Here is a 23,529-nt window from a genome sequence, read left to right on the forward strand (position 1 = left end):
CCCGGGAGTCAGGGCTCTGCCGTGTCCCTGGCTGTGGAACGAGGCGGTTAAGGGTGTGGCCTCTGAAGTCGCGGAGACGTGAGTTCGAATCCCGCCTCCCGGCCTCCCTTGGAATCTCGTAAATCTCTGAGCCTCAGTGTCCTCATTTGGAGTTTGAGGGCGCGTTTACTGGGGTTGTTGGGTGCTAGACCTTAGATAATGGGTGGAATGCTCTTTAGTCCACCACATAGTGGTAGGTCCAGCTGCCGGGTGAGAGCCGGGCCTGGCCTTGGGCAGTATGCGGCTCCGCTGCTCCACTTGCCCGGGACAACGTGTGGCCCGTCTCCCGCGCTGGTGGAAGCTGACCTGAGATAAGACCCGGCCCTCCTCCCTCCTCAGCCCCTGGGCTCAAAGCCCCTCCCCTCGTCCACCCTTCGGGCTTCCCGGTGAGGTGATTTCTTTTCCCTTTCGAGGTTGGCCTTGATTGTACTCTGAGCTGCTTTCACCTGGGTAAACGGAGGGGGGCGGGTTGGATCTTAAAAGGTTCCTGTTGGACCTCTTCACCTAGAGCTGCTCCCGACCTCCACTCCAGTTTCACCCCAGGCTGGTCACTTTCATCACCAGCGGCCCCGGATCTGCTGAGACTGAGGAGTCGCAGTCACCCTGGGTGTTCCTGCCTCCTTCCACCCTAGCTGTCTCCCCTGGGATTTCCTTGCAATTCGATTAAGTGGATTGATTTCCCTGCTCACCCAGGGGTTCAGCCCATCTGTGAGGCCCTGCGGGCTCTCCCTCGGGACTCAGACTGGGGTGTGATAAACATGCCTGACTGGCCAGGAGGGATTCACTTCTCAGTGACACCTGAAAGCTCCTGTTTGGTCTTGTCACTACTACCCATCCTCAATAAGTGGGGATGAAAATCAACTTGGATAATGTGGTGTAATAACGTTACTTGCACAATGGATAGAAACTTTGTGAGTACCAAAGCACTTAAATATCCATCACTTCACTCCATCCAGACCAAGCTTTTGAAGTGATGTTCTACCTACCCTTTACAGATGAGGAAACTGAGGCCCAGAACAGGGCAGTAACTCCTCCGGGGTTCCTAATATCGAGGAGCTGGACCAAGGGAGTCATTGACTAAGCCAGAGAAAACTACCTCTTTGCTTCGGTGGAGAGAGGAAGTGATGCTGATGGGTGTGAGATTTTAATAAAAACCTTTAAAAAAAAGTTGTCATCAGAGCTGAATCTGGGCAGTAGAATGGGATGAAGGCTGAGCAGGGGTCGCAGGACTGGTGCCTGATTCGTGCCCAGGTGCCTTCCCTGAACTCCCTTTCCCCCCCACCCGATGCCCTAAGCACATTCCCTCCCTCTGCCGGGAGGGAGATGTTTCTTGCTCTCTCTCCAGTTTTGAGCATATTATGGCATTCGCACACTCCTTCTGCTCTCCCTCTAGCCAGCAAGGAAGTGTTGCCTCGGGGCGAGGTGAACTGGGCACCGACAGCACCCATTCCACAACTTCTCTCTTACCTTCTGGATTCTTGTCCTGCAGCTTTCTGGAAGCTAGTCTCGATTTCCTCTGCCCTGTGGTGTGTGGCGATCACAGTTTCCTCCCGGCCAGCTCAGTTTTTGTTTTGTTTTGTTTTTTCCCATGTAGTATTTGGACCAGCGGAATGTGAGACTCATTCCTGATGGTGGGGCTGGGGGAAGGCCTTGCAAGGGCTGCCTAGAAGAGGGGCTGAGTTGCCTTTAGACAGATGGAAGTGGGGGGGGGGGTGCTGCGAAGCTCCGAGGGGAAGTAGCAGAGCAGCTTTTGGCTAGGAAGCAGTCCGGGTTCCTGGAGAAATGGAGTAGAACAGCAGGGGCCTGACCGGATCTCCTCAGGCAAGTTACTTCTCTGTAGGCTTCAGCTTCCTCACTTCTAACACCTCTCCCCTGCTCTCCTGGGGTGGCGCTCACAGCTTTGGGGGATGGGAACCGCTGCCCTTCGTGTGGTCAAGGAAGTGGGTGTTCATTCATTCAACAGGTATTTATTCAGGGCCTCTTCTGTGTAGGAGGAAATTTCTTCTAGGTCGTGGGCCATAGAGAACAAGTCAATGTCATGGTGCTCATGTGCCAGTGGTGGAGGGAGAGATACGAAAAAAAGTAAACAAACCCATATTGTACAGTCAGAGAGTGATAAACACAAGGGAGAAATGTAAGCAAAGTAAGGGAATGGTGTGCGGGGGTGGCCGGAGAGGGCTCGTGAAGCGGTGACTCTGAGTGGAGTGGGAGAGGGGACTTGTACATACGTATATATACGAACCAGTGACCGCTGGACACAGGAGAAGCAACAGGTGTAAAGACCCTGTTGTCAGGACAAGTTTCGGTGTGTTTCTGGAACAGGAAGGCGGCCAGTGTGGAGAGTGCTAGGAGGTGACATTGGAGTGATAGGCAGTCACATCTGACAGGGCTAAAGTGAGAAGCCTGATGTCACTGTGAGGAGGCTGGAAAGCCACTGGAGGGTTTTGAACAGGGACACGACCTGACCTAATTTCCTTACACAAGGTGGCAGTGGCTAACTGTGGGGGCCAAGCCCAGGGAGGAGTCTCTAATAAGAGTGGCTCTCGTGACAGATAATGATGATCTGGGTAGAATAGAAAGAGTGGAGGAGACCAGAGGGGGGAGAGAGAGAGACAGACAGACACTTTGGAGCCGGGCTGTTAGGACTCACTGAGGGATTGGATACACGCAGAGTTGGAGGGTAACTCCCAGGGTCTGGTTAGGGTAATGAGGTTTTCTTGTTTCATGAACGGGGGTAAGTTAGGGAAGGGCAGCTTGAGAAGCCATGTTCTTCCACTCAGTTGTGGAGAGCCAGGAGCTGGGTTAGAAGGAGCACTGAATGAGGGGCTCCAACTTCAGCTCAGGTCATGATCTTACAGTTTGTGAGTTTGAGCCCCATGTCAGGCTTTGTGCTGACAGCTCAGAACCTGGAGCCTACTTTGGATTCTGTGTCTCCCTCTCTCTCTGCCCCTCCCCTGCTCATGCGCTCTCGCTCTCTCTCAAAAAATAAATCAACATTAAAAAAAAAAGAAGGAGCCTTGAGCGTATGCAGGAAAGTGATTGTAACGATGGGCCACGGTTTCAGGATAAGGAGAGAATCACCCAAAAAATGGGTGGTGGACACTGAAAGTGGTAAGACTAATGTGTTTGGTGGCTCCAGCTAAGCTGAAGGAAGAATTGTCGGACTGGAGAATCTGGAGAATCTAGAGTTAGTGATCTGGAAGTATGGAAGTGGTGGACAGGGTGTGGGACTTTTTAAAAAAAAATTATTTATTTTTAGAGAGAGAGATAGCAGGCAAGCAGGGGAGGGGCAGAGAGAGAGAATCCCAAGGGGGCTCGGAGCTGACAGCGTGGGGCTCGGACTCATGACCTACGAGATCATGACCTGAACTGAAATCTGAAATCAAGAGTCAGATGCTTAACCGACTGAGCCACCCAGGCACCCTAGGGTGCAGGACTCTTGAATTGAAGATTCTGCAGATGCTATAGTTTTCAGTACTAATGAGGTCTGGAATATGGCCATGGATGTGCATGGCTGAGATAGGGTAAAAGGGTAAAATCGCTGGATGGAGTGAATGGATCGACGTGGCCCCAAACGGCATGGGTGTCATTTGTATTGCAGAACAAGATTGTGGACCATTGTGAGAGGCTGCAGTTTCAGAGTGCCAGCATCACCAAGTACGTGGCCGAGGTCCTGCCCGGGAAGAACCAGAGAGCAGTGGTAGGTAGTTGCCTTTCCCCTCTACTCTGGACCCCTTCTAGGATAAGACTCAGGCCATAGGGGCACGGACCGGTCTAGGATCCCTTCCCAACCTCACAGACTCCCGCTGTGCTCCTAGCAAAGCTGGATGCCCAGGAAGGATGGCTTCCCATCTCTCTGAGCCTTGGTTTTTGCCATCTGGGCAGAGAGGACTATTCCCAGTACCACACTGGGGCAAATACTGCTGGAAAATGACTTTCTTGGGGTAAAGGGTCAGGAAGGGTAGTATTCTTCCACCATCTAAGTATTTCGTAGTCAGCCCCTGAATGACACGATAGCTTAAGGACTTTTACACTGACTGTTCTTTATGACCGTCTTCTGCAGTAGGTGGCAGGAACATCCCTGTGTACAGATGGGGAAACGGGCCGCGTAGAGGGTAAGTGACTTGCCCAAGATCCACAGCCTCCTGCCATAGTCAGTTCCGGGCTCCGGAGCTCCTGACTCCCGGGCCAGTGCTCCTTCTGCTACTCCCACTGCGGATCCTTATTCAATTGCCCCACTGCCACTGCTACGTCTTCACTCTCAAATATGTCCCCCACAGGTGGGGGCTGTGCATTTCTTCTGCACAGGCCCTCCTCCCTTCCCCAACATGGACCTGGAGCAGGCTTGACACTGTCTTAGTCAAGGTTCTTTTGATTTATAGAAGGAAGCCCAGTTGAACTAGTATGAGCAAAACAGGGAATTTCCTGGCAGGATACAGAAGCTTCTCAGAACTTAAAGGGGATGAAAACCAGGAAAGGAAAAACTGCCAGGAGTCCAGACAGCTATTCTGTGTCCATTGTGCTTTTCTTAGCATGATCGTTTCTTTTTCTCTATCCTTTTCTTTTTTTCTTATATTTTTTAACATTAAATTATTATTATTATTTTTATTTTTTTACTTGAGAGAGAGGAAGGGAGCACAAGCTGGGGAGAAGGGCAGAAGGAGAGAGAGAGAGAGAATATCTTAAGCAGGCTCTACACTCAACACAGAGCCTGATGCGAGGCTCGATCCCATAACCCTGGGATCGTGACCTGAGCTGAGTCAGATGCTCAACCAACTGAGCCACCCAGGAGCCCCTTAATTTTTTGTCTTAACTGCACTGGCTAGGACCTCAGTACAGTGTAGCAGATGCTGACTTCAAGGGGTATACTCATTGCATTTCACCATCTGGGTATTTATTTAACAAATCAATTGAGTACCCATCACATGCCAAGGCTGTTGTTTCATGTGCTAGAGATTCCACGGTGAACAATGAAAACATGTGAAAAACCCTGTTTCTATGAAACTTACAGTATAGGTGGGGGGGGGGCGGGAAGGATAATAACAAATACATGCTATGTCAAAAGTTGAAAGGCACTATGGAGAAATATAATATGGGAAGAAGGATGTTCCTGTTGAGAACGGGGTTGCAGTTATAAGATGCCGTGATCAGGAATGACCCAATTAAGTATTGATATTGTATTGTATCGATACAAAGTTTACAGAATGTGAGGGAATGGACCATATATCCGGGGGAAGAGTTCTAGAAAGAGGGAATGGCAGGTCAAAGTCCTGAGGTGGGAGTGAGCCTGGCACGTTGGAGGAGCAGCAAGGAGGCCTGTGAAGTTGAAGCAGAATAAACGGGAGAAGGTGATAGGGGGTGAAGTCAGAGAGGGACTTGGCGGGGGGGGAGCTGGATAGTATCCATAGGGGCTTTGCCTTTTGTTTGGGTAAGGTGGGAAGTCACTAGAAATTTCTGAGCACAATAGGATGATATGATTTAAAATTAAAAAGGAGCACTCTGGCTGCTGTGTTGAGAAGGGACCATAGGCAGCAAAGGTAAAAACAGAAACTGAGTAGGAAGCAGGTCCAGGAATCCAGGTGAAAGCCGAGTGGTGTGGACATGAGTGATGGTGAGGAGTGTCTGGATTCTGTGTGTATTCTGAAGGGAGAAACAGCGAGGTTTGCTGATGGAGTGGATGTAGGCAAGAGACAAAGGGAGGGGAGGGGCAGGATAATTCTTAACTTTTTTTTTCCTTAAGTTTTTTTTATTTGAGAGCTGGAAGGGTGGGGTAGCCATTTAGCATGGGAGAGAAGGACCATGTGTGGGGTGATAGTTGATGGGGACTGGGGGACATTAGGAGTTCAGTTGGGGTCATATCAAGTTTGAGAAGCCTATTAGACATCCAAGGGAAGATGTTGAGTAGGTAGCTAGCTGGATATATCATTTGGGAGAGGGCTAGGCTGGAGACATAAATGTGAGATTCATGAATGTATACATTTAAAGCTACAGGAAGGGGTGAGATCACTAAGTGTAGACGGGAAAAAAGCAGGGGTCCAGGGACTGAGCCCCAGGGCACTTCAACAAGTAACCATTAAGAAGATAGGAAGGGGGCATCTGGCTGGCTCAGTGAGAGGAGCATGTGACTCTTGATCTCGGGATTGTGAGTTGGGTTGTAAGCCCCCTGTTGGGTATAGAGATTACTTAAATAAAATAATTTTTAAAAAAAAGGAATATAGGAGGAACCAGCAATGTAGACAAAGAAGGAGTAATCAGTGAGACAGGAGTCCATCTAAGAGTGCTGTATCCACACATTAGGTTTCAAGCAGGCGGCATGTCAGGTGTTGCAGAGAGCGTTAAGTGAGGTGAGAAACGGGAGTGAGTATTTGGACTTGGTAACATGTTCATCATCAGAGATCGTGACAAGAGGTGTTCTGTAGAATGGTGGGGTGAAAAAGCCTGATCCGAGTGGGTTTCGGAATAGAAGGGTTATGTGGGGTGGTTGGCACAGACCCCACCTTGGGGAGATTTGCTATAGAAGGGAGCTGAGAATTGGGATGGTAGTGGAGGGGGATATGGGATCAAGAGGGTATTTTATTATTATTATTTCTTAACATTTATTTATTTTGAGAGACAGAGTGAGTAAACAGGGCAGGGGCAGAAAGAGAGAGAGAGAGGGAAAGAGAGAATCCCTAGCAGGCTTGGCAGCCCGACACGGAGCTTGAACTGACAGACTGTGAGGTCATAACCTGAGCCGAAGTCAAGAGTCAGACACTTAACCAACTGAGCCACCTGAGTGCCCCAAAGGTATTTTATTTTTAAGATGGGAGAAATTACTCTGTATGCTGGGAGGGATTGTCTGGTAGAGAGGGGGAAATTAATGGTGAAGGAGAAAGGGGGATAATCAGGTACAGCAAATGGGGTGGGATCTAGTAACCACATGGCGAGTTAGCCATAGGTAAGGGCGTGGGCATTCATCCATACAGACAGGGAAGGCAGAGTATATGGGCGCGGGTGCAGGTAGATGGGTAGGTGATGGGCAGAACTGTTGCCAGTTCTTTTCTGATTGCTTCTATTTTCCATTATTTATCATGTTTGCTATAGGTTCTTAATGATGCCATTTGTCAGTGTGTAGGTGTGTTTTGTTCCCTATCAATCTGTTAATGTGGTTATAAATTAATAAGGGTTTCTAATGCTAAAGCAATCTGAATTCCCAGGGAAAACCAACTCAGCATGAGCATGTGTATTTTTTTTAAACTTTTAATTTTGGGATAATTGTAGATTCACATACAGCTGTAAGAAATGATCATATAGCCGTGTCCCCTGTGCCCATCATCTGGTGTCTCCCAATGGTACATCTTGCCTAATTATAGAACAATGTCAGGGGCGCCTGGGGGGCTCAGTCGGTTACACGTCCGACTTCGGCTCAGGTCACCATCTCACAGTTCGTGGGTTTGAGCCCCACATCGGGCTCTGTGCTAACAGCTAGCTCAGAGCCTGGAGGCTGTTTCAGATTCTGTGTCTCCCTCTCTCTCTGCCCTTCCCCAGCTCATGCTGTCTCTTTCTCTCTCTCTTTCTCTCAGAAATTAAAAAAAACAAACCACTAATTATAGAACAATATCATAATCAGGACATGACATGGATACAACCCAGTTATTCACATTTCACCAGTTTTACATGTATTCATTTGTGTGTATATGTTCTTTTTTTAAAAATTTCTTCTCTAGCATTTTTTAAAGTTTATTTATTTATTTTGAGAGAGAGAGAGAGAGCTCTAGAGAGCAAGCAGGGAAGGAGGCAGAACGAGAGAGAGAGAGAGAGAGAGAGAGAGAGAGTATCCCAAGTAGGCTCTGTGCTGTCAGCATAAAGCCTGACCCAGGGCTCGATTCCACAAACCTTGAGATCATTTCCTGAGCCAAGATCAAGAGTTGGACGCTCAACCAACTGAGCCACCCAGGCACCCCCTTAAATTTTTAATTTAAATATTGGTTTGTGTGTTTCAAGTTCTGTGCAGTTTTATTACATGTATAGATTCATGTGACTTTTCCCACAACCAAGATACAGAACAGTTCCATCATAAGGATCCCCTGTGTTACCTTTTCATCACTGAGCCCCCTCCCCTCCTTCTCCTTGTATCATTGTTGTACAGAATTTCTGAGTTTGGAGTGCTAATCTTAGTTTGGGGTTTTTAAGAGGAGTTTTGCATCTATGCTCAGGAATGAAATTAGCTTATCAATTTCATTTCTTGTATAGTCCTTTTCAGTTTTTTGGTGTCGAGGTTATATAAACCCTATTCAATGAATTGGGAAACAGAACTCTATTTTTACTGGAGGAATTCGTGTTAAGATTGGAATAATTGTGCCTTGACTATTTGGTGACACCCCTGTAAAGCTATCTGGGCTTGGTGTTATTTTTGTAGGTAGGTTTTTTTTAATGAATTCTTCTTTAAAAAACTTTTCTTAATGTTTATTTATTTTGGAGAGAAAGACAGAGTGTGAGCCAGGGAGGGTCAGAGAGAGGGGCAAAGAGAGAAGGAGACAAAGAATCCTAAGCAGGCTCCAGGCTCCCAGCAGTTAGCACAGAGCCTGAGGCGGGGCTCAAACTCATGAACTGTGAGATCATGACCTGATCTGAAGTCTGACGCTTAACTGACTGAGCCACCCAGGCACCCCATGGGTCAATTTTTAACTACTGATTCATTTCCAACCATTCTATAATAGTATTCTTTCTTTTTCTTTGGTTTTAATAAATTTTTTAAAGATAAATTATATATTTTGTCTATTTTAAAATTTAATGGCATAAAGTTCTTAAATCGTGATTAAAGTTGACACAGTTTTGTCTGTTTTGTTAGTCTTTTCAAAGAACCAGCTTTTAGTCTTTTGATCCTCACTCTCTTTTTTTAATTTGTTTATTTTTTCTAGTAAGCTCTACACCCAGTGAGTGTGGGGCTTGAACTCACAACACTGAGATCAAGAGTTGCATGCTTTTCTGACTGAGCCAGCCAGGTGCCTCTCTTTTGTATCTTTAAAAATATATGTATTATTATTTCCTCTTTTTTTTTTAATTAAAAACATTTTTTTAATGTTTTATTTATTTCTGAGAGAGAGAGAGAGAGAGAATGTGATCAGAGGAGGGTCAGAGAGAGAGGGGGACACAGAATCCGAAGACAGGCTCCAGGCTCTGAGCTGGCTGTCAGCACAGAGCCTGATGCAGGGCTCGAACCCACGAACGATGAGATCATGACCAAGGTCGGACGCTCAGCCGACTGAACCACTGTTTCCTCTTATCTTTCTAATTTTTTTCTATCTATTTTTTAAATATAGAGAATCCCTAGAATCCCTATTTTTTAACTCCTTTAGCTGAACACAGTCTATTCATTTTAGTCTGACTCCTTTCTCAAGGTCAGCATTTAGGCCAAATATTTCCTTCTAGGTATTGCTAGAGGCACCGCTCACAAATTTGATGCAATATTTCCATTCAGTTATAGTTGTTGTTGTTTTTTTTAAGTTTATTACTTTGAGAGAAAGAGAGAGAGCATGAGCAGGGGAGGGGTTGACAGAGAGGGAGAGAGAGAATCTCAAGTCAGCTCAGCTGATGCGGGGCTCAATCCCATGAGCTGTGAGATCATGACTAAGCTGAAGTCAGATGCTTAACCCGCTGAGCCACCCAGGCGCCCCCTTTCACACTAATTTCTAACTTAACTGCACTGCAGTCTACATACCAGTTGTTTGAAATTTGTTGAGACTTGCTTTATACCCTAAAACATGGTCTCTTCAGGTAAATGTTTCATATTCAAATCTTCTCTGTACTTACTAATATTTTTATCTGCTAGGTTTACTGACTGCTGACAATGGCTATTTATAGTTTATCATCATGCTGTGGACTTGTTGATTTTTCCTTATAATTCTGTCCATTATTCTTTTTGTATTTTGGCTTTCTTTCATTTCAACTTTTCTATGTACTTACGTTTTAGATGTGTCTTTTTTTTTTTTTAATGTTTATTTACTTTTGAGATAGAGACAGAGTGTGAGTGGGGGAGGGGCAGAGAGAGAGGGAGACAGAATCGGAAGCAGGCTCCAGGCTTTGAGCTGATAGCCCAGAGCCCAACATGGGACTTGAACTCATGGACTGCAAGATCATGACCTGAACTGAAGTCGGACGCTTAACCGACTGAGCCACCCAGGTGCCCCTTACGTGTATCTTATAACTGGTTTTGTTTCCTTTTTAAAAAAATCCAATCTGAAGAAAAAAATTCTATCTGATAATCTCTGCCTTTTAACTAGGGAGTTCAATCAGTTTATCACTATTGTGATTGCTGATACACTTGGATTTATAGCTATCATTTTATGTGTTCTATATAGTCTGCTTTTTCTATGCTTCTTTTTCTTTCTTTCTTGTCTTCTTTTGGGTTAATCAACCCCTCCTCTGTCTTTTTCCCTACATTCTTGGTGTGCCTGGGTGGCTTAGTCAGTCGAGTATCTGCTCAGGTCATGATCTTATGATCTCACAGTTTGTGAGTTTGAGCCCCACGTCAGGCTCTGTGCTGACAGCCAGGAGCCTGCTTGGGATTTTCTTGTCTCCACTTTCTTTCTGTCCCTCCCCTATGTGTTCTTTCTTGCTCTATCCCCCTCTCTCTCTGTCTCTCTCTCTTAAAAATAGCATAAAAAAAGTTATACATTATGGGGCGCCTGAGTGGCTTAGTCGGTTAAGCGTCCGACTTTCGCTTGGGTCATGATCTCGCGGTTCGTGGGTTCGAGCCCCGCGTCGGGCTCTGTGCTGACTGCCAGCTCAGAGCCTGGAGCCTGTTTCAGTCTGTGACTCCCTCTCTCTCTGACCCTCCCCTGCTCACACTGTCTGTCTCTCTCTCCTAGAAATAAATTAAACATAAAAAAAATTTAAAAAAAAGTTATACATTCTACTTATGGTCTATTTTTGGTACCCTTAAGATTTTAACATAAATACTTAATGTCTCAAATGAATCAACCTGAGTAACAAGTACCGTTAGAATGCTTTAACTTAGTAACCCCTCGGGTCTCACCTTTTGTTGTCCAATATTTTAGTTAAAGCATATCTTTTAATAAATTCTCCCATTCATAAGAAATATTCCATTTCTGATTAGAGGTGTCTTTATTGGAGCATCTTAAATTTAAAGGAGTTTAAAACTCCTTAAGTTTAAAGGAGTGTAAAATTTTTAAATAAATCACAAGTTGCATTCAGGGCAGTTGAGTCTCCGCTCTCAATTACGCTGCTTTTCAGTTTCCTTTCTACATTTGGACCCCAGGGGATTTCCTTTACTTAGCTGCCAGAGCTCCTTTGCTTTTAAAAAGATGCTTTGGGCTATTTTCCCAGCATTTCTGTGTTTTGTTTTAGGGCGGTGTTCAGTTTATTCTGGCATATCTTTGCAGAGGGAAGGTTTTTTTTCTCTGCTATTCTTTTCTGGGAAAGAGTCAAGAAATGTATCGAAATTGATTACAATCTTCTAGTTGGAGAGTATCTGATGCATCTCCAGCCAAGGTCTGTTCTTGAACCTGATCTATAGATAGAACAAACATTGAATGCAGACACCCACCGCTGTGGGCAAGGCAGCAAGTTGGGATAGAGAGAACGATAGCTAACGTTATCACTTATGTCCTGGGCTGGGTTCTGTTACCTTTGTCTGTATTAACTCATTTAATGCTCACAATAACCTTATGAGGTAGGTACTATGATGTATGGGCGCGAGTGCAAGTACGGAGCTCCTTACTTCTCCGCCATCTTGCCCCTCTCCATGAGGTAGGTACTATGATTATCCTCACTTAACAGATCAGAAAGCTGAGGCACAGGGAAGACAAGTAACTAACGTGCTCAACTGTTCCACAGGTAGTAAGTAGATGGGCTAAGATTTAAATCTAGACAGTCTCTAAAGCCTAATTTCCTAACTGCTGTGTTATGTTGCCTCAGGGAACATTAAACTTGGTGTCCGAACTCCTGGGTTTGCTTAGGCCATTCATTCTCTGACTCTCTTGTGGGTCTCAGTTTCTTCTGTAAAGCAGGGACCATTATCCCCTGCACTTGGCCTGTGGGTGCTACCAAGAGATTTTTGACCTAGTCGGAAAAACTTTCCTCTCAGTCATTCAGTAAATACTTGAGTACCTACTGTACCTCAGTCATTCAGTAAATACTTGAGTACCTACTCCAGCTTCCCTGGAGAATTAATTTCATGCCTCCTGGGTGGCAGATAAAAATTGTACCATGGAAGCCGTGGGAATGGACAGATTCAGGAAATAATGAGCTTTTTTCACTTAGACGTAGTCAAAATATCAGCGGGACTTGTGTTTTGTAGGCCTTTTTGCCCTGCAGTGCTACGATTCTCTGACCTTGGTGCTTTGGCCTTGATATTGTCAGCTGGGAAATAATGGATTCTAGTCGATTTCTAGACCGTGCCCCGCTCTTCGATCCTGTGATCCTGGCTCTATGAGATGTGACTCGGATGTCTGGATCTCACGTTTCTTTACCCTATACCAGGTTTGGGAACTCTTCAGGCCGAGATGGCTTAAACACTGTTTCTTCCATCGCCTTGCCCGCGGCAGACATTGCAGATCAATCCCAGCACCCCTGAACACTGAGCCCAGATCCTCTTAACCTTGACCGGGCTTCACCAGGACCCAATTCCCTGTTTTATCCCTTGTCAGAGCTCGGCCAGCGCAGCGCGGGAACTGGTCATCCAGAGGCTGGGTGTGGTGAGGGGTCTGTGTGAGAGCGAGGAGCAGCGGTTGCTGGACCGGGCCCACGGTGAAGAGGAGCGGGCCCACCAGAGTATCCTGACACAGCGGGTACACTGGACGGAGGCGCTGCAGAAGCTCGACACCATCCGGACCAGCCTGGTGGACATGCTCACCCACCTGGATGACCTCCAATTGATCGTAAGTCCGGCAGGGCTGAGGACACAACCAGTGAATCAAATACCCCCATGGAGAAAGTTTAAAACATCGAGAATGCTTATTAGGCAGGAGCTCGGTAGATAAGGACACTTTGGGGCAGGGATGGAGCAAGGAAATCAAATTATATGGATTTTAAAAAGTTTTTTTTAACATTTTAAAATTTATTATTGAGAGACAGAGAGAGACAGAGCATGAGCAAGGGAGGAGCAGAGAGAGGGGGAGACACAGAATCTGAAGGAGGCTCCAGGCCCTAAGCTGGAGCCCCACATGGGGCTCGAACTCACAAACCACAAGATCATGACCTGAGCCAAAGTCGGATGTTTAACCGACTGAGCCACCCAGTCACCCCTGGATTTTTTTCTTTTCTTTTTTTTTTGGTACCTGACAACTTTCTTCCTTTCAATAGTGAGCAAGTATTTACTGAGTGTTTACTGTGTGCCCTTATGCCATGGGGTAGAGTTACGGGGTATAGCTGTTAGTACCCCACAGCGTTATGAAGGAGATAAATACGTAAAGTGACAATGAGGATAATGGAGGCTTATGTCCCATGGTAGAGGACCTCACAGTCCAGGCTTGGGGGTGGCAGTGGTCAGGGTGGGCTTCCTGGATGCTGTAACTTAGAAGCCAGAACCTGAAAGATAAGAGTAGTAGCTACGTGAAAGGAAGTGGAGAGGTAGAGAGGGTTCAGATAAGTGTAGGAGGAGGGAACTGACAAGCTGACAAGCGGTACTTAATCTCACCGCCCAGAAGCTACTATGGTTAACATTTTGGTACATATCCTTACAAAATACTTTACATAGATATGCAGATACTTGCTGTTTTAATGGTCCAGTTTGACATCAGAGTAAATATGGCACAAAGAGAAATGAGGATGTGGAACAACTGAGCTGTTCACTGCGGCGCAAGTAGGGCAGTTTGTGGGATGCCCTAGATTGTGCATTCATTTAGCCACACAGCTTCCAGGGACAGAGCACATTCTGTCCCAAACGCTGGGACAGTCACATTAGAAGATTCAGGAAGAGTGCCAGCCATCTAGGAGCTGACAGCCTTGTTGGGGGTGAAATGTTAGTAAATAAGTGATTGTCCTGAAGTGTGGTTTAGGGAACCTCGAGATGCCAAGGGGCACAGCAGACTGTGACTCATTCTGAAAGCACGATGGGACCGTGTGCGCAGAAGAACCCAGAGGGCTTTGTTTCGGGTCCTCAAGCGGGAATAGCGTTCTATATCCTAGAGTCTGTCCACATGGTGTCCTCCATGCCAGTTGAGTATATTCAAGCCTTGACTACCTGCTGAGTTCCTGGTACCAAGCCTGACTCTGTTTTCTTTTCCCACAGCAGAAGGAGCAGGAAATTTTTGAAAGGTGAGTATGGCCCCGTAACTTGCCTGGGGAATCAGGGAAACCATTGCATGTAGGCCCTGCTGCTCTTGGGCCAAAGCCCAGGGCAGGCGTGAGTGGCTTCCCTGGGGCCACGCTCCATGGAGAGGGTCTTCCTGCCCCTAACCTGGAGAACTGTTTTAGGTCCATGTGCAAGCTAGTGAAGTAAATACTAATTAATCAGAGGTTGCCATGGTCTTGCTTCAATGTTATCCTATAAAAAAATATCCAGGCGTGCCTGCGTGGCTCAGTTGGTTAATCATCCAACTCCTGATCTCAGCTCAGGTCCTATGCTCAGGGTCATGAGTTCAAGCCCCATGTTGGGCTCCATGCTGGGTATGAAACCTACGTTAAAAAAAAAAAAATCCAGTTACCCTGTTGGAGTGTTTTACATCCCCCATCTACAGATGAAAATACGGAGGTTCCAAGATGGTCAGGACTTGCGTAAGCCCAGAGTTGCGTCATGGACCCATACCCGTCACCTGTCCCACCGCCATCTTCTCTGCCTCACTCTCCCTTTCTCTGACGAAAGAATCTTTGAGAGGCACCTGGGTGGCTCAGTCAATTAAGCATCTTGATTTTGGGTCAGGCCACGATTCCAGGGTTCGTGAGTTTGAGCCCCCTGTCGGGCTCTGTGCCGACAGCGTGGAGCCTACTTGGGATTCTCTCTCTTTCCCTCTCTCTCTGCTCCTCCTCTGCGTGTGCGCGTGTTCTCTCTCTCTCTCAAATAGATAAATGTGGAAAAAAAAGAATCTTTGAAACTTAAGTCTGTATTACCACTCAAAATTTACATTTTAATTAAGCAATAAAAGCATTTCACCCAGTTCTCCCTGGGTCCTGCAAAGCTGAGAGCCAAGAGCTGAGGAAGTATCCAAGAAGATGCAATTTGCCAGGCAAAGAAATTAAATTCTTGGGGCGCCTGGCTGGCTTAGTGGGAGGAGCATGCGATTCAGTCTCAGGGTTATAAGTTTGAGCCCCCCATTGGGTGTAGGGATTACTTAAATAAATAAAACTTAAAAAGATGCTAAGGAACAATTCCAGATTAAAAGAGACCAGATGGATCATGAAACAAAACAAAAAAACACACCAAACACTTCTTTTTTTTTTTTTTTTACAAATAGTTTATTGTCAAGTTGGTTTCCATATAACACCCAGTGCTCATCCCCGCAGGTGCTCTCCTCCATGCCCATCACCCCCTCCCCCACACACACCCATCAGTCCTCAGTTTGTTCCCAGCATTCAAGAGTCTCTCATGGTTTGCCTCTCTCCCTTTCCCCCACCATTCCCCCATGGTCCTCATTCTCCCCCATGGTCCTCAGTTAAGTTCCTCCTAATCCTCCTATACGTGCAAACACATGATATTTGTCCTTCTCTGCCTGACTTATTTCGCTCAGCATAACACCCTCAAGGTCCATCCACGTTGCTACACATGGCCAGATTTCATTCTTTCTCATTGCCATGTAGTATTCCATGGTATAGATAAACCACATCTTCTTGATCCATTCGTCCGTTGATGGACGCTTAGGCTCTTTCCATGATTTGGCTATTGTGGAGAGTGCTGCTATGAACATTGGGGTACATGTGCTCCTATGCATCAGCATTTCTGTATCCCTTGGGTAAATTCCTAGCAGTGCTATTGCTGGGTCCTAGGGGAGTTCTATTGTTAATTTCCTGAGGAACCTCCACACTGTTTTCCAGAGGGGCTGTACCAGTTTACATTCCCGCCAACAGTGTAGGAGGGTGCCTGTTTCTCCACATCCTCGCCAGCATCTAGAGTTCTCTGATTTGCTCATTTTAGCCACTCTGACTGGCGTGAGGTGGTATCTCTGTGTGGTTTTGATTTGTATTTCCCTGATGAGGAGGGATGCTCAGCAACATTTCATGTGTCTGTTGGCCATCTGGATGTCCTCTTTGGAGAAGTGTCTGTTCATATCTTCTGCCCATTTCTTTACTGGGTTGTTTGTTTTTCGGGTGTGGAGTTTCACACCAAACACTTCTAAAAACTTTTGTGGCACAATTGTCAACATTTAAATATGGACTGTATGTCAGGTATAATGATATTATGTCAACATTAAATTTTCTGAACTTAATAGGGTTACTGTGTAAGAGACTGTCTTTGTTCTTGAGAGAAAGATGCAGAAGTGTTTATTTTTTATTTCTTTATTTTTATTAAAAAAATTTATTAATGTTTTTTATTTATTTCTGAGAGAGAGAGAGACAGCATGAACAGGGGGGGTCAGAGAGAGAGGGAGACACAGAATCTGAAACAGGCTCCAGGCTCTGAGCTAGCTGTTAGCACAGAGCTCGACACGGGGCTCGAACCCATGAACTGTGAGATCGTGACTTGAGCCGAAGTCAGATGCTTAACCAACTGAGCCACCCAGGTGCCCCACGCTGAAGTGTTTAGACATAAAAGGTCTCACTTTCTGCAACTTACTCTCAAATAGGTCAGAAAAAAATAAGTGTCATATATTCACTCATTAAATAGATAGGAAGAGAATGACCAACAGACCAAGAAAGAGAGCAGATTAAAAAAAAAATTAAATTCTTATATCTTCTGTGAGAGATTTCAGAGCTGTACTTGAAGAACACAGACCATTCTTATATATTTTTTTTTCAAATGTTTATTTTTGAGAGAGAGAGCATGTAAGCTGGGGAGGGGCAGAGAGAGAGGGGGACAGAGTATTTGAACCAGGTTCTGTGCTGACAGCAGAGAGCCTAATGCAGGGCTTGAACTAATGAACTGTGAGAATATGACATGAGCTGAAGTTGGACACTTAACTGGCTGAGCTACCTAGGTGTCCCCATTCTTATATGTTTTTATATTTAAATTTCATTTTAATGTTTATTTATTATTTAGAGAGAGAGTGTGTGTGTGAGAGAGTAGGAGAGGGGCAGAGAGAGAGGGAGACAGAATCTGAAGCAGGCTCCAGCTCTGAGCTGTCAGCACAGAGCCCAATACGGGGCTTGAACTCACAAACCACAAGATTGTGACCTGAGCCAAAGTTGGACGCTTAACCGACTGAGCTACCCAGGTTCCCCTATTTTTATATTTAAATTTCAACAGTAATACATGTGCATGAGAGAAAGAGAAAACATGCCACCTGTATATAAACATTTAACATTGTAAACGTCTCAGGGTGCCTGGCTAGTTGAGATGGTAGAGCATGTGACTCTTTATGTCAGGGTCATGAGTTTGAGCCTCATGTTGGGCATAGAGATTACTTCAAAAAATCAAAACACTTTAAGTGTCTCCATCACCCCTTCCCAATCCTGTTCCCTGGGTGTGATGAGTTTTAACAGTTAGATGTGTGTGTCTTGTGGACTTTCCTATGTAGACAGATCCTGGAGGTGGTTACCACTAAAAAAAAAAAAAAATTTAAGTTTATTTATTTATTTTGTGAAAGGAAGTGGGGGGAAGAGCAGAGAGAGGGAGAGACAGAATCCCAAGGAGGCTTCAGGCCCTCAACACAGAGCCCAACATGGGGCTCAAACTCACAAACTGAGATCATGACCTGAGTTGAGATCAAGTGTCAGATGCTTAACTGCCTGAGCCACCCAGGCGCCCCTAAAAAAAAATTTTTTTAACAGCTTGGATTGTTTTATACTTGTTCTTGAACTTACCAGGTTCTTTTGGAATCTCTCCATGCCAGTATGGATAGATTTACCTCACTCTGGAAAGTCTATGAAGTACCCCTCAGTAAGGATGCCCTCAACATTACTGTCTCCTTTGAATGCTTAGCTTGTTCCTACTTTTTCCCTCCTAGAATCACTCCATACGTCTTCCAGTCTTCTTGTTCTTCTTTACCTTCTTCAGCTTCCTCTAAGACTGTTCTGTCTTTAATTTCAAGCTGCTCTGTGTTTTGGGGAAAAAAAGTGATCTTTAATCTTTTTGTTTTGAAATATTTCAAATGTAGAGAAGAGCTGCAAAAATAGTATAACAAACTTCTCCTAGAAATCCTAATTGTTAGCATTTTGCCACATCTGCTCTCTTTCTTGGTCTGTTGGCCATTCTCTTCCTATCTATTTAATGAGTAAATACTTAACACTTACTTTTTCTGACCTATTTGGGACTAAGGTGCAGAAAGTGAGACCTTTTATGTCTAAAGACTTCAGCATCTTTCTCTCAAAAACAAAGATAGTCTCTTATACAGGTACGGTAACCCTATCAGGTTCAGAAAACTTATCGTTGACATAATACTGTTATATCTGACATACAGTCCATATTCAGATGCTGCCAGTTGTGCCACAAAAGTTCTTAAAAGTGTTTGGTGTGGTTTTTGTTTCCTGAACCATCTGGTGTGTTTGGTGTGGTTTTTGTTTCCTGAACCATCTGGTCTGTCTCTCTCTTTTTAATGTTTTATTTATTTTTGAGAGAGAGAGAGAGAGCTCAAGCAGGGGAGGGGCAGAGAGAGAGGGAGACACAGAATCCAAAGCAAGCTGCAGGCTCTGATCTGTCAGCACAGACCCTGATGCGGGGCTCAAACCCACAAACCGTGAGATCATGACCTGAGCCGAACTCGGATGCTTAACCGACTGAGCCACACAGGCGCCCCTGGTGTCTTTTAATCTGGAGTTGTTCCTTAGCCTTTTTTTTTTTTTTTAAGTTTTGTTTATTTAAATAATCTCTATACCCAACGTGGGGCTCAAACTCACAACCCCCGAGATCAAGAGTTGCATGTTCCTCTGACAAAGCTGGCCAGGCGCCCCTGTTCCTTAGCCTTTTAAAACAACAACAAAATAGTCTTAAAGAGCCTAGAAGAGTTTTATAGAATATCCCTCAGTTTGGATCTATCTGCTGCTACCACATACACGGCGGGGCTCGGCCCTGGCTGCGTCAGACGGGCATTCTGACCCCAGCCTCACTGCACTGCCACTCCTCTGGGGTCACTAGTTTTCCCTTCTGAACCATGAGGTGCTGGACCAGCTGGTTGTCTAGATGCCAGTGTCTATTACTGGCCTGAGCTTTGCCTTGGGTGAACTCAGTGCTGCCAATGTAGGCTCCTCTTTTCTCCCCTGCACACCCCCCGCCCCCGACAGTGCTTTGAGAAGATGGCAACAGATCCTCTCTTGCCCTGACCACAAAGAGCCTTTGTTACCAGAGCCTGCTCTCAGCTTTTCTAGGGCTCTGTCCACCTTGCTCCTCCCAAGCCAGGACCATCAGTGACAGTCTTACCAAGAGCTTGCATCCCTAAGGAGACATGCCCCACCGTCTCTCTCTGCTCCTTCCTTGCGGGCAGAGCCAGGAGATTTGGGGAAGAGAGTGTGCCCTCAACACTGCTGCCTGATCTCGAAGCCCAATCCCAGGGTTAGGGGTGGTGGGAGAGCTTTCTCAGAACCCAGTTCAGATGTCTGCAAAGCTCTGTGATGAACCCTCACTTTGTCCTACATCCCTTTAATCCCTTTCATTTTAGATCAAGGGGAAAGTTATGTTGAAGGGTGCCGGGACTCCAGACTGGGTTTGTTCTGTTTCTGCATGGAGCCAGGACTTGAACCCAGCTCCCCTTTTTCAGCTGAATGCATTCTCTGAATCTCTGTTCTTTCCCGTCAAATGGGATAACAACTACCTCCCAGGTTATAGCAAAGATTACATGAGATTCTACAGAGAAAACCTGGATACTTAATAAATGGTAATTCTCCCCTCCATCTTCTGTTCCCATATTCCCTCCAGCCAAACCCAGTGCCCTTCTGAGCCAAGGAGAGGTAGCTATTGGGAGCAAAGCACCAGAACTAATTTATAGTTGGGGTGATAACGGATAGTCCCTCCTTGTGGGATTCCTCAAAGGTGTTTGCACGTTAAGAGCAGAGGAGTGGCTGTACCTTCTGACCAAACCAATAGATTTTGCTGTAGTAGGTTTGGGAAGGGGGTGAGATTTTCTCTGCACAAGATGGGGGAGTGGAAAGACTGGGGCGTAAGAGGCTCAGGTCTCATCTGCTCTGCTACTAACTTAGAGACATAGCAGGTTGCTTCCCCTGCAGAGCAGACGGACTCCAAGTTCTCCTGCTGGCGCCGGGTATTTACTTGCCTGGAAAGCATCTGCTTGCTGGAATGCATGTTCCTGTGGGGCAGAAGGGGAAAAGCCATCTCTCTGTTTGGCTCAAACCTCCTTTGGGGGCTCCCATGTGGGGCTGGCTGCCAATCTTGGGGTCCCCCTTATGGGAAGAGGATTTCACTTCTATCCCCTTCCCACTACCCTGTATTCATCTACATCCATTTCTGGAACCTTCCTGAATTAATGCTTAATTTTTGGTTTGGTTTTGTTTTTCCTCCACAAGGACTGAGGAAGCAGAAGGCATTTTGGATCCCCAGGAGTCGGACAAGTTAAACTTTAACGAGAAGTGCATTCAGAGCTCACTACTTACCCAACTCTGGGTGACTGCGGTTCTCGGGTGCCTCTCAGGTTAGGAGCTGTTAGGGCCCAGCACCAGTTGAACGCCTGGCCGGCTGGCTGGGCATTACTGCTGGGTCACACTGGGGACCAGAGCACCTGGCATGGTCGCTTAAGCCCCGAATGATGCTGGATACAGCCTTGTTAGTGGAGCCAAAGTTCTGGACAGGCTTGGGGTGGCTGGCCAGGTCCTGCCCATTTTCAGACCAAACTGCTCTATTGGGCCTCAGTTAACTCTTGGTCCCGTAATTCACATCTGTGTCCTGCCCTAGTGGGACAGCTCAGTATTGTTAATTGGAACCTTAATTTCTCTATAAGAAGGTATCATTGATGGCCAGCCGGAAAGCATCTGGAGCGAGTACGGAGCTGCCTGGATTCACCTCATTGTTCACTTAACAAATGCTGACTCAGGCAGACTGTGGCCTGGCCTTGCTGTATGTTCAGGCCACAGATGTGAGTGTGACACGGTCTTCTCCCTGCAAAAATTCCCTCTTAGCATGGAAGTTCTCAAAGCAGAACCCCCTCAAGCTAGATGGAAGCTTCTATGTTCCTAGTTGTTGTGTTTGCATGACTCACAGACAGGTTAGGCTAATGAACTGAATTTTTCCTCAATTCTAGCCCTCTTCCCCATGTGTTAGCCTAAAACTTTTAGTACAGGCTAGAGCTTGTCTTCTCTAGGAGCTGGTATCAGAGAGTGCCCGATTTGCCAGCATCCCATTTAGTTAGTTGTTGGAAAGTGAGTATCTGATGCTTCCTGGCTCCCAAGGGCCATGCCCCCGGGACTGGTCTGATCTGGAGGCCACAGATAAGCCCATCTGGAATACACTGTGATCAGTCCGGATGCCAGATGGAGGAGCAAAATTTCCTTTTGCCCTGCTACCAACTAGGTGTGTGGCTTTGGGCAACTTGCTTCTCCTCTCTAGGACTTATTTCTAATTTGCAGATGAGGGTCCTGGACTAATAATACCTGCTGTTATCATGGCCACAATTTATTAAGCACCTATTAATGCTAGGCACTTTATAGGTGTCATCGCATTTAGTTCTCACGTCCACCCTGTGATAAGTCCTATCTATCCCCATTTTACAGATGAGGGAACTGAGGCTCAGAAAGAGTAACACTGCCAGTGAGTGGCGAGGAAGCCCTTTGCTGCCTGGCAGCACCGGGTTAGGGCTGAGGGTGGGCCTTGGGCAACTCTGAGAATTGTTTCCCGCAGGCACAGAGGACGTGCGTATCGACGAGAGGACTGTCAGCCCCTTCCTGCAACTGTCAGACGATCGAAGGACGCTGACCTTCAATGCCAAGAAGTCCAAGGCCTGTGCGGATGGCCCGGAGCGCTTTGACCACTGGCCCAATGCCCTGGCCACCATCTCCTTCCAGGCCGGGCTGCACACCTGGGTGGTGAGCGTCCAGAACAGCTGTGCCTATAAGGTGGGCGTGGCCTCAGGCCAGCTGCCCCGCAAGGGCTCTGGCAGTGACTCCCGTCTGGGCCACAACGCCTTCTCCTGGGTCTTCTCCCGCTACGACCAGGAGTTCCGGTTCTCGCACGCTGGGCAGCACGAGCCCCTGGCGCTGCTGCGGTGCCCCGCCCAGCTGGGCGTGCTCCTGGACTGGCAGGCACAGCAACTGCTATTCTTCGAGCCGGCCTCGGGCACGGTGCTCCACAGCCACCACGCGCCCTTTTCTGGGCCCCTCTTCCCGGTCTTTGCTGTGGCCGACCAGACCATTTCCATCATCCGCTGACCTCTGACCACGGGGAGCCCAGGTCTCCCCCCTCCTATGCCTCCAGGCCATGTTCCTGCCCAGTGTCCTTTTCCCAAATGTTGCCCTCAAGGAACAGCGTTAGGAGGGATAGGGATCCATTGCAGATCTGGGTACAGCCGTTAAATGCCGGGTATTTGCGGGGAGCCTGTGGCTCCCTGGGCCTTAGTCTCCCAAATCCATCATGCATCAGCCCTACTGAGGGTGTCTTGTTCACCACTTTATCTCTGGCATCCAGCATGGTGCCTGGTGCCTAGTGATTGTGCAATAAATATTTGGCGAATGTATGGACGGATGGAAAGGTGCCTGGGTGTGTGTGGTAGACTCTTCTGGAAGAGCACAGCTTTCCAGTCCTCTGCCCCCAGCTTGGAGCATGTCCTGTGGCTGAAACTCCTCCATCCCTCAGTTTGGTGCTTCTCAGTCCTTTACCTGACATGGCACATGTCAGAGAAGATCTTTTTCTGGCACACAAGGACAACCTGAAAGGGATCCCAAACTCCTGCTAGGCTGCTCCTGGACAGAGGGGGCGCTGTGTCATCCCACCAGGTCCAGCCTGGCTGCTCAGAAGACTGAGGGGATCCTCCCTGCAGGTAACAGGACCGCGCACACCCGCTGGCAGCTCTGCCTCGGACTTGGCCACCCAGCTCAGCTGTGCCCACCTGTGGTAATCCGGATGAACCTCCCCCGCACCTGCAGCTAATGAGGGTTCCCACCTAACGCCCCCCTCCCCACCCAACACAATGTGGAGACCTGGGGTGAGGGCTTCAAGCCCGAGAGAGAGTTGAGGGAGTATGAGGACCAGCCTTACGGAACATGTATGCTATTAAAGGTTTTACAAGATTCAAAAGTTTCTTCCATTTTCTTTGTCAGTAACGGGGCAGATCTCCTTGCCAGCTCACATCTTAAGAGGTGCGCTTGCTGGGATATCAAGGTCTTCCTCACCTACATCTGTGTTCCCAGCTCAGCATACGTGGCCACAGGAGCCCCGAGACAGTTCCGTGCCCTGTGTGGCTGGAACTGAGGGCAAGTCCCTTCCTGTTCTCTGAGGTCACATTAGTACAGTGGTCC

The 23,529-nt window shown here is 46.9% G+C and overlaps 2 protein-coding genes across 3 annotated transcripts in view; one reads left to right on the forward strand and one right to left on the reverse strand.

Moving 5' to 3' along the window:
- Nucleotides 1-1,573, reverse strand: part of WDR31 (WD repeat domain 31) — a 32,530-nt gene extending 30,957 nt beyond the window's left edge. The window contains exon 1 of one of the 2 annotated variants that reach the window (XM_077769908.1): nucleotides 1,507-1,573. The gene's annotated coding sequence lies outside the window, so the exon portion shown is untranslated. The remainder of the gene's footprint in view (nucleotides 1-1,506) is intronic. The other variant, XM_077769907.1, reaches the window with a different exon arrangement.
- BSPRY (B-box and SPRY domain containing) lies at nucleotides 199-23,308 on the forward strand. Its single transcript, XM_077769766.1, has 7 exons — nucleotides 199-333; nucleotides 548-646; nucleotides 3,641-3,739; nucleotides 12,690-12,920; nucleotides 14,273-14,298; nucleotides 20,590-20,714; nucleotides 21,917-23,308. The coding sequence occupies exons 1-7, from the start codon at nucleotides 199-201 to the stop codon at nucleotides 22,441-22,443; spliced, it is 1,242 nt and encodes a 413-aa protein (XP_077625892.1). The 3' UTR covers nucleotides 22,444-23,308.
- The last annotated feature ends 221 nt before the right edge of the window (nucleotides 23,309-23,529 follow it).

This window comes from Crocuta crocuta, unplaced genomic scaffold (genome assembly GCF_008692635.1).
Source record: "Crocuta crocuta isolate KB4526 unplaced genomic scaffold, BGI_CrCroc_1.0 scaffold95, whole genome shotgun sequence".
Lineage (NCBI taxonomy): Eukaryota > Metazoa > Chordata > Mammalia > Carnivora > Hyaenidae > Crocuta > Crocuta crocuta.

Coding starts and splice junctions, on each gene's coding strand:
- BSPRY (XM_077769766.1), top strand. CDS start 199: ATGGGTGGAATGCTCTTTAGTCCACCACATAGTGGTAGGTCCAGCTGC. Junction 334..547: donor GTGGCCCGTCTCCCGCGCTG/GTGGAAGCTGAC, acceptor CTCTTCACCTAG/AGCTGCTCCCGACCTCCACT. Junction 14,299..20,589: donor GAGCAGGAAATTTTTGAAAG/GTGAGTATGGCC, acceptor TTCCTCCACAAG/GACTGAGGAAGCAGAAGGCA.